The sequence below is a fragment of the Fukomys damarensis genome, unplaced genomic scaffold (genome assembly GCF_012274545.1).
Source record: "Fukomys damarensis isolate Sample0158 unplaced genomic scaffold, DMR_v1.0_HiC HiC_scaffold_16, whole genome shotgun sequence".
In the NCBI taxonomy this organism is placed as follows: Eukaryota; Metazoa; Chordata; class Mammalia; order Rodentia; family Bathyergidae; genus Fukomys; species Fukomys damarensis.
Genome location: NW_022900928.1, coordinates 118,306,250 through 118,316,286, shown reverse-complemented (window position 1 = coordinate 118,316,286; position 10,037 = coordinate 118,306,250). Strand labels below are relative to the sequence as shown.

The 10,037-nt window shown below is 38.1% G+C and overlaps 1 protein-coding gene across 2 annotated transcripts in view; it reads left to right on the top strand.

Annotated features, from left to right (window-relative positions):
* Usp37 (ubiquitin specific peptidase 37) overlaps positions 1-7,034 on the top strand; it is a 79,499-nt gene extending 72,465 nt beyond the window's left edge. For both annotated transcript variants that reach the window (XM_010611911.3, XM_010611913.3), the window contains 5 exons: positions 1,478-1,538; positions 3,141-3,256; positions 5,354-5,423; positions 5,567-5,705; positions 6,484-7,034. In XM_010611911.3, coding sequence (XP_010610213.1) covers positions 1,478-1,538; positions 3,141-3,256; positions 5,354-5,423; positions 5,567-5,705; positions 6,484-6,571 — 474 coding nt within the window. In that variant the 3' untranslated portion in view covers positions 6,572-7,034. The remainder of the gene's footprint in view (positions 1-1,477; positions 1,539-3,140; positions 3,257-5,353; positions 5,424-5,566; positions 5,706-6,483) is intronic.
* The last annotated feature ends 3,003 nt before the right edge of the window (positions 7,035-10,037 follow it).

Genomic DNA, 10,037 nt, shown 5'->3' with positions numbered 1-10,037 from the left:
CCTTGAAAACAAGGCCCTTAATTAAATCCCTGAAAAAAAAAAAAAAAAAAAAAAAAAAAAAAACTAATAGCTGGATTGTTCTGCCCCTCAGAAATTCTGCTGTGATATCTGTGATACCTCTTTGCCTTTTATATGGACTTTCTCCCCAGGACTGGGGATCTACCACTGAGGAACTCAGGAGTGCTCTACCACTGAGCTACATCCCCAGTCCTTTTTTGATTATTTGGTACCAGGGATCAAACTTGGAACCTTGTGCTTGGGAGGCAGACAGCGGAACCACAGAGCTAAATCTCCAGCCCCCCAGCCCTTTTTTGAAATTTTGAGACAGCCTCTCAAGTCCCGGACTGGCCTCAAATTTGTGATCCTTTTGCCTGAGGCTGGTATTACAGGCATCCACCGCCATACCTGACTAATGTAGATTTTTAAAAGCTTCTCCTGGGCCAGGGATTTCGCTCAGTGGTGCCACTGCCTGCCTCGCAAGTGTAAGGTCCCAAGTTTAATCCCTGGTACCAAAAAAAAAAAGCTTCTCCTGGTAATTCTAATGTGCAGCCAACATTGAGAACTGTTGCTTTAAAATAATTTCAGAGCCAGCTGTCCTACGCTTTTCTTTATAAGGATCTATAACTCTTGCTACTATATTATCAAAATACATATATCAGACTATTTTACAAATAATTTGTAGTAGTCATTTTAGAAAAATTACCTTTTTTCTGATGCTGGCAGTCAAACTCAGGGCCTTGTACATAAGCAAGCACTCTACCACTGAGCTACATCCCCAGTCTCTTAGAAATACTCCTATAGAAGACAAAAGACCAAGGTCTAATTTCTAAGCATATTATTTACAGAACAGAAAAAGGACGTTAGCACTCCCCATTTTCATACAAAAGAGACATCTTATTTTCTATCAATTAGCTCAGTTAAAACAAGCCTATTTTTCAGAGATCTGAGGATAGGTTATAAAATGGAGCATCTAGCTAGGCATAGCAGGCAGCCTGTAATCCCAGCACTTGGGAGGCCGAGGCAGGAAGATAACCAAAAGTCCAAGGCCAGGGCCGGAGATTTAGCTCAGCTGCCTGTCTTGCACGTGGAAGGTCCCAAGTTCAATGCCCGGTACCAAAAAAAAAAAAGTCCAAGGCCAGCCTAAACTACATAATGAGGTCAAGTCTAGCCTGAACTACATAGCAAGACCCTGTGTAAAAGACAAAAACAAAACAGAATCCCCAGCACTAAAAACAAGAAAGAAAAAGAAAGGTCAAGCCCTGCCCCAACCCCCAGTCTTGGTTCATGCTTCTAATCCCAGCACTCCAGGAGGCTGAGGCAGGAGGATCATAGAATCTGTCTCAATTTAAAAACAGAAGAAAAGAAGAAAGCATTATTAACTAATACTTCTGGACTAGCTGATTTTATCCTCATTAAGTATTCTGATCAAATACCTCTTTAAATACCTTAGTCTTATTTTTGTCTTTGTTTTGTTTAGGAGGCTTGGGAACAGAAAGAAGATGATGACCTCAAAAGAGCTACAGAGTTGAGTCTTCAAGGTATGGAGATTATTTTAATTACATTTTTAAAAAATAAAATGTATTACACATAGAAGAGCTTGTAAAATGTTTTTAACAATAACAAGTTTAAACTCCTCCCGTGTACAGAAGTAGAACCTCAGGGCCAGGATGTAGCTCAGTGGCACCATGCCTGCCTGGAAAGGGCAAGGTCCTGACTGAGTTTGATCCCCGGTACCACAAAAAAAAAATAGAACCTCAAAAGTTACCTGCAGCCAGGCACTGTGGCATACATCTGTAATTTCAGCATTGAGGAGGCTGAGGAAGGGGCATCATGAGTTTGAGGCCAGCTTGGACTACAGAAGTGAGGCCCTTTCTCAAAAAAAAAAAAAAAATTACTTGTATATCTGTTCTTCTCTGTTTCTTTGAGAGGAAATCACTATTCTTAACATTTATGTTCACCTATTTTTTATAGTTTTAGTATCTATCTATATATATCTCAACAGTTTAAAAACAAACAAATCAGGGACTATGGTGGCACATGCCTGTAATCCCATTGTTCTGGGAGGCTGACACAGGAAGATTGCAGGTTTGAATATAACCTGGGCAACTTAGCAACAAAGAGACCCTGTCTCAAACTAAAAATAAAAATGTGCTGGAGATGTAGCTCAGTGAAAAGGCCCAAACAATGTCTATTTAATGAAAGACTAATATCGCCAATGTTAAGACTCCTAGAACAGAATGTGGCTTCAGTTTTTCCTTGAATTTCCAAAAGCTCGCTGGGGAAATTGGTAGGCAGTCATAAGTGAGTATTGAGTAATGTAAAGTCCACATGGTCCTGGCATTTGTCAGAACTAATGTGTGAACCAGGTCTGGGAGGTCCACAGAGATGCATTGTCATGGAGATGGGACTGACTTCCATATTGTCTGTTTCTTACTTCACTGGCCTTTTTCCAGTTCTCACTTGGCTGACCTGGTCAGCAGGGGATGAAGGAGTGAGAATCCCACAGGCATATAATTGAAACAAAGTCACAAATAAGGATCCAAGCTAGGCACAATCAAGCACTCTGTCTTTCGGGTTCAGGGTAGTGAGCTGGTGGCAGGATGGTAGTCTGGAGTCACAGTGCTTCCTTCAGTCTGGACTAATAGCCCGCTGTGTCCATGCAGATACCCTGGATCTCCCTGCCCTTCTCCTGGGGACTCCTGACTTTTTTGTATGAATGTCTCATTTCCTGTATTTCATTCTTTATTCTTTGTATGTTTGTACTTTGATGAAAAACATCATCCAGTAGTTTTCTTAAGAAAGGGGCATAGTGCCAGGCCATGGTAGTGTATACCTGTTATTCGCCAAGTACTTCAAATTTATGTACTATTTTTATGATACAGAATTAAGTGAACTAGGATTATCTGTAAAAATATATTTCCTAGTTTTATTCCTTTCTTGTCAGGGTTAGACCCCTTTGTCGTGTAAATATGTATAAAAGAAGTAAGAGAATTTTATTTTTACAGATTCCATTGTCTGCCATTATTCCCTGGTTTGCACTGTGATATTGTTTCATGTTTTCTTAGGATGACAAAATGTGTATCTCAAACTACTTTATCTTCTTACTCACATCTCTTACAGAATTTTCCTTTCTTTCTTAGAGTTTAACAACTCTTTTCTGGATGCATTGGGCTCAGATGAGGATTCTGGAAATGAGGACATTTTTGATATGGAATACACAGAAGCTGAAGCTGAGGAACTGAAAAGAAATGCTGAGGTAATGTTTTATCCCTGAGTAGAACTGGTCACATCACCAGTGCTTCTTCTGCTCTTGAAAGAGCCCGGGTGGTGTTCTTTCAGCAGCCTTCAAGTAGCCTTCATTGTCTCTTATCCTTTGGTTTTCATTTCTTACCTATAAGATTCAGAACAAAACAAAAATACATCCTGGGCATCCTGTAGGACCCTGAATATGCATATGAGTAGAAACAGTATACATTAAATTACCTTTAGTTTCACCACGTAACTGTATTATCTTTATAGTGAAAACTGTTGATTATGTAACTAGAGCACATTGGTCCATTTTTTACCTCTTTCCTTAAATAATTGCCTTTTTCCTGCTCTGTGTGTCTGTGTGTGTACATTGGGTGTTTGTTTTGTTTTGTGTGTGGTATTGGGGATTAAACTCAGGACCTTCTCCTTGCAAGGCGAGTGCAATGCCACTGAGCTAAATCCCCGGCCCTTGGTCGTGGTTGTTTGAGATAGGGTCTCACTGTGCAGTCCTGGCTGGCTTTCAAGTTGCAGCAACCCTCCTGCCTCAGCTTCCTGAATGCTGAGATTGCAAGCATGTGCCACCGCACCTGGCTTCCTACAAATTGTTAATTATTCAGAACTAACACAACTATAACTATTATTAGCATTTTGACCTATATTTTTGGCATTCTCAACTCCACATAGGCTTAAAAATGTCATAATATAAGTGAAGTTTTTAATGCTGCTTGTTGGCTAAACTCCACTGAAATGAACCATACTATTTATTTTTAGCTAACACGGAGTATTAAAATTGTCAATTTTTCATCATAATTATTTTCTATATTTTAGATTTTCTTTTAAATCTCCAGAAATAAATTACTATGCCAAAATTTATGAAGTTTGATTTACATGGAGCTGTATTGCTTCACAAATTTCTTTTATTTTTTTTTTTTTTGTACCGGGGATTGAACTCTGGTCCTTGCACTTGCAAGGCAGGCCACCGAACCACTGAGCTAAATCCCCGGCCCCTTCCTTCACAAATTTTTACCCTACTGTGCGTCCTGCACTGCATGAATATCAATTTGCATTTTTGTTTTTTACTGGCATTATTTAATAACATTTAAAATATATAAAATATGAAAGTTCACCTATAATCCCTATAGCAACACAAATTTTTAAAATTTTTTTTGTCCAGTACCTGGACAAAATGTCAACATAACTACTTTTGAAGAGCTGTAGTTATTATGTAAATTCACATGGGTTTGAAAAACAAGTTAACATGTAGTATCTCCAAGTAATTTGTTTTGTTTTTTGGGGGGTTTTTTGGTTTTGGTTTTTGGTATTTTTGGTACTGGGGATCAAACTCAGGACTTTGTTATTGCAAGGCAGGAGCAGCACTACTGAGCTAAATCCCCAGCCCTTTTGCTTTTTTTGAGTCAGGGTCTCACCATGTAGTTCAGGCTAGTCTCAAACTCATGGTAATCCTCCTACCTCAGCATCTACGTCTGAGATTACAAGCATGCCCCTCCATTCCAGCAGAGTAGTTTTTTATTTTATTTTTTTTCACTGGAGTTATTGGTACTTTTTAAGTATACAGTACAGTTACATTTATCATTGGGATCTTGTACCTTTACATGACAGATCTTGGTTCTCATTTTTTCTTCTTTTTCCATATCTTTTCTTCTTTTTAGTCTCTTCTCTCTCTTTTTTTTTAAACAGGAATCGAACTCAAAGGCCTTGAGTTTGCCAGGCGGGTGTTGCACCGCTGAACTACATCCCTGGCTCCTTTCTTCTTTCAAATTATTTCATTAGAATAAATTCTTAGTTGGGGGTGAATTCTTGGGCCAAAAGGTATGAACAGTATAACCACTGAATCTTGTTTTTGAGTCTTTGTAAACTAGTGCCCTGTCCTGTATGCAGGACATAGCATTTCTGTGTCTTCTTCTTTTCCTCTCCTTTTCTTTCTTCTACTTTTTCTCTTATTTTCCTCAATAAATGTTACGCTGTTATGCTCAAAATAAATAAACCCTGCACTGAGGCTCAGCTGTGTCAACTTTGATAATAATTCAAATCCAGTGTTTTGCTTTTATTCAAATGAGAAGTTATACCCACTTCTGTTTTTTAGACTGGGACTCTCCCTCATTCCTATCGGCTTATCAGTGTCGTCAGTCATATTGGCAGCACCTCTTCTTCAGGTAAATGGTTATCACTTGCCCCTTGTTATGTTGCTCTTTGCTTGGCTTTGTAAGGTTTAAGTTGAATACATGAAGAGAAACTTAAAGCTTGATTGCTCCCAATGTGAATTGTATTAATAGGTGTAACTAACTGCTTATTGCAGGTCATTACATTAGTGATGTGTATGACATTAAGAAGCAAGCATGGTTCACTTACAATGACCTGGAAGTATCTAAAATCCAAGAGACTGCTGTGCAGACTGATCGAGATCGGAGTGGTTACATCTTCTTTTATATGCACAAGTAAGAAACTTGGCCTGATACCAAGTAACTGGCTAAAACTTACCTATATTCTTCTTTGAGAATGAAATATCCCCACATTACTTGATTGGTTGACCATTTTTTGGTTTTGTGTTTTTTGTTTTTGGTACCAGGGATTGAAGTTAGGACCTTGTGCTTGCGTGGCAGGCATAGGCACCACTGAGCTAATTCCTTGGCCCTACAATTTTTGGTTTTTATTGTTTTTTACTTAATACTTACATAATTCCTTGTAAGTCTGGATTTTCTCAACTCAGCATTAACTATTCATTGCACAATATTATGTAGGTATAGAACTTAATACTGTTTTATGATAGAAGATACTCTATCAAACTTTTATGGTCTTCCAGGTTTTTTGTTTTTGTTTTGAGACAGGGTCCTGCCATGTAATTTAGGCTAGTTTTAAATTCCATTTATAGCCCACACTGTCCTTGACCTCTTGCCTCAGCCCTCATCCTCCCGTGCATTGAGATTGTAAATATGTGCCACCATGCCTGGTTTGGCCTTTTTGTTCTGTCAGCTAGATCTGATTGGTATGAATGGGAACTATATAGCATTTTTATTGCTGGTTCGCCTCATTCTCAAAAATTATTATTTTGAGGAATTTAAGATGGTGATGGAATAAACGAGGTACTTATTAGCAAAATTTAGGTATCAAATGGGGTTGTATAAACTTTATCAATATTTCCTGTTGCTTTTTCTCCTGTCTGTTCTTTGGTTCTATTCACTGAATTTCCCATTATATTTTTTGTTTTATTTTAAGGGAAATCTTTGATGAGCTGCTAGAAACAGAAAAGAACTCTCAGGCACTTAGCATGGAAGCAGGGAAGACTGCCCGTCCAACCTCATGAGGAAGTCTCCTGTGTTGGTAGTGTGCACTGCATTTTCTCTCTCACTGCCACTAATGTCACCTTTCCTCTGCCCAAGGAGAATTTGAAATTCTACTTGATGCGGGAGCAACAAACAGCTCAGGGCCAAACCAAAAGACAAAATTGCAGTTATGTGGAATAATCCATGCTATTTTATGGACACCTTGGTCTCATCTGTAGCTGATTATCCTCTTTTTCTCCTACAAAAGTGGTACTTCATTTTGTCTTATGAGTACATGTTGTAAATATATATATATAGATAGATATATAGATAAACACACACACACACACACACACACACAGGATGAATGAAGCCTGAAGGAGTTGGGGTGAGCCACAAGAGTATGCCTGCTCAAAAGTAACTGCGTGCTGTACGTGGTGACACACAACTGTAATCTCAACACTTGGGAGGCTGAGGCAGGAGGATCAGCACAAGTTCAAGGCCATCCTGAGTTACATAGTGAGTTCAAGGTCAGCCTGAACTGCATAGCGAGACCCTGTCTCAAAAAAAACAAAAAAATAAAAAATAAATTAAAAAGTAAAGAAGATCAACAGTGAGGAAGTTCAGAGAAGAAATAAAAGTGTCAGAATCCATTCACCTGAAAAGTGTGTGAAGATACAGAAATCAGTTGGCTTTTTGTTTTTTTATGTTATGCTTTATTTAAATCTGTGACCTTTCATATGTGTTTCTTATTAGTAAAATTCACTGGAAAGCCAGCTCTCTGAGTTACACTAATGACTGACGGTTTATCCTCCTTGCAAGAGGCATTTTTGTTGCCTGACTTGAGCTTTTTGTTTTTTAATTGTCTTTTAAATTTCATGAATCTGTCGTGCCTTTGCTGTTTACATGCAGTTTCCAAGAAATGGATTGTTGGTGCTTTAGAATGTGTTACAGTCCTATCTTTGGTATTCATTGTACACCTCAAATTTTTCTCTATAGAAATTCCTTCACACACTTTGTTCATGCTATTCATCTTTATTATTGTGATGGTGAAGTTAGAATCTTTTATTTTCTTCTGTATTATTTGTATCGTGGAGCAGGCTCGACCCTAATGTGTTGTAACTGAAATTTAAACAGGTAGAAAGATAATATTGTTCCAACTGGGACTCCCCAGGAGGGATTCTTAGGGAGAAGGAAGAACGCTAATATCTCTGCCTCCCTGGCAGAGAGAGGTCAAGAGGTGTGCTGCTGTGTTACAGCTCCAACCCCGGACCACTGAAGCCAAAAATCCTGCCGCACATGTGAAATGAACTACATGAGCTGTATGGGAAAACTTGAGCATTTAATTACTTACTGTCTTGCTTTACCCTTAAAACAGGGTGAGAATTAAAATGTGACTGATTTAGGTAATCTCAAGAACTAACAAATAACAGGTGCATGGTATATTTGTTTCTAGGTGCTCTGAGTTGAGGCTGAGTGGGGTGCAGGATCAAGTGCCGCCTTAATCACTTGGACAGCATACCCAGCTTAGGTCAGCAGCTTCACCAGCCTTGGAAAGGCTGTGAGGGTGGGGCTCTGTGAGCCCAGGTGTTAGGATCACACAGTTAAATATAGCAAAATGAAACCTTCACTTTCTTCTGTTTTTTTCTTGTTTTTATTATAGATGAGGGGATTACTCTTCAGTTCTGAGGTAAAAACGAAACACATCAGGTTTTCAGGGGGAGAAAACATGTTAAAACTCATTATCCCGGAAGATAACAGCATATTTTCTGGAAGATTGCCTTCAGAGAGCTCCAGGCCCACTCTGGAGAGTTGGTTGTGTTGTGACTTAGTCACCTATTCTAAATTTTGGACCTCTGAATTGCAAATGACCTAAGCACTTTTGCTTAACTACTGATAAATGCTTTGCCTCCTGCCACCGACCAGCACACATCGAGGCGAATGTTCCAAAATGGTGCAGTGATACTTCTGTAGGAGTAAGAGCAGAGGAAAATATTTGTTTTATTTTTTAAAAAGTAGTTTTTAAATTTTTATTTCCTACCAGGAGCTTTGTTACATTTTCAAATACCAGTTTTCTCATAAATAAGTGCAGTAGTTATGAATTCTTCAGTTATTCACAGTCTCTACATTTGAGAGCTCTAAGCTGTTAAAAATGACGGAGCAATACGAAGTGAGGTTTGCAGTAAGACAGAGAAAATCAAAGTTATGCTATAAACAGATGGCCTCGAACAGCTCGGTGGAATTGCTTTCATAGCTTGCATGTGTGTATAGTTTAGAAGAACACTTGGCACAGAAATCTGATTCAGTTTGACCTTCATGTTTTGGGCATAAGTTGTTGAAAATAGATTACTAGAATATATGAGTTAACCTCACTGCTCCTCCTTGCAAATTTGGGACTTGAATTCTACTCTGTCCTTTGGTGTGGGCTTGTGAATCTTCCCCTTCTCCCTTCTCTTCTTTAGCTTACTCCCTCGACTGTAAATGGAGATTTCAGCTAGATTATATTGATAGGGGTTGGGTTTTGTGAGTTTGGTTTTTGTTTTTGTTTTATATTTTTTTTAAGCTGGCTGTATATATTTTTAAATTATAAATAGATAATATATTATTATTATTTTTTGCACAGTGTGATCAGTTTGCCCATTGTTGGAGCTTGGGGCAGTTAGTGAGTTGGGACAAATTAGAAGGAAGGGGAAAATTAGATGGGGACAGAGTACTTCAGTTCCAGGAAGTTTGCACAATAATGAACCTATCAAAAATACCAAATATGTAGTATATTACTTTTAAGTGACTTTGAATTGGAATGTGGTAATAATTAGTTTTGGACACAAACAACCTTTTGATCTTAGTTGAAATTTTTGGAAGAGAAAAATAAATTAAAATGCAAACTTAATTGATTTCTGTCCCCTAATATTATGGGGAATCGGAAAGTTGCATGTGGACAGATGTTGTTATGTTTTAATAGCCAAGACTGTAGGCCTGTAAAAAGATAACTTTCATAGGAATATATTTATATGTGTGTACACACTTTAATTTTGTTTCAGCAGAATGCAATAAGCAAATCCACTAATTGATCTTCTATTTATATTTTTATTCCAAAGCTATTTGTTTACTTGCTGTGCCCTGTTAATTCCAGGCCTAACTTAAATAGTTCAGCAGCAAATATAATAAATGTAAGTGTTTACATTTTAGGAAATATGTAGTGATACTACAGATGCACATGTTAAGCAACACATTTCTTCCTTTTCCTCCATGGTCAAGTGCAAAATTCTCTAAGAAGCTTTACGATTTAGAACCTCTGCAAAAAATAATCTATAAATTTATTCTTACATATTGCAGTTAAAGAGAAAAAAGTTGTAAAACTTGTGACCTCCTGAAAAGGGTACATATTGAAATAAATACAGTGTGGGCCAGAGATTTAACTCAGTGGTTCTGCTGCCTGCCTTGCAAGCGCAAGGACCTGAGTTCAATCCCTGGTACCAAAAAAACCAAAAAAACTGTCATCCACAC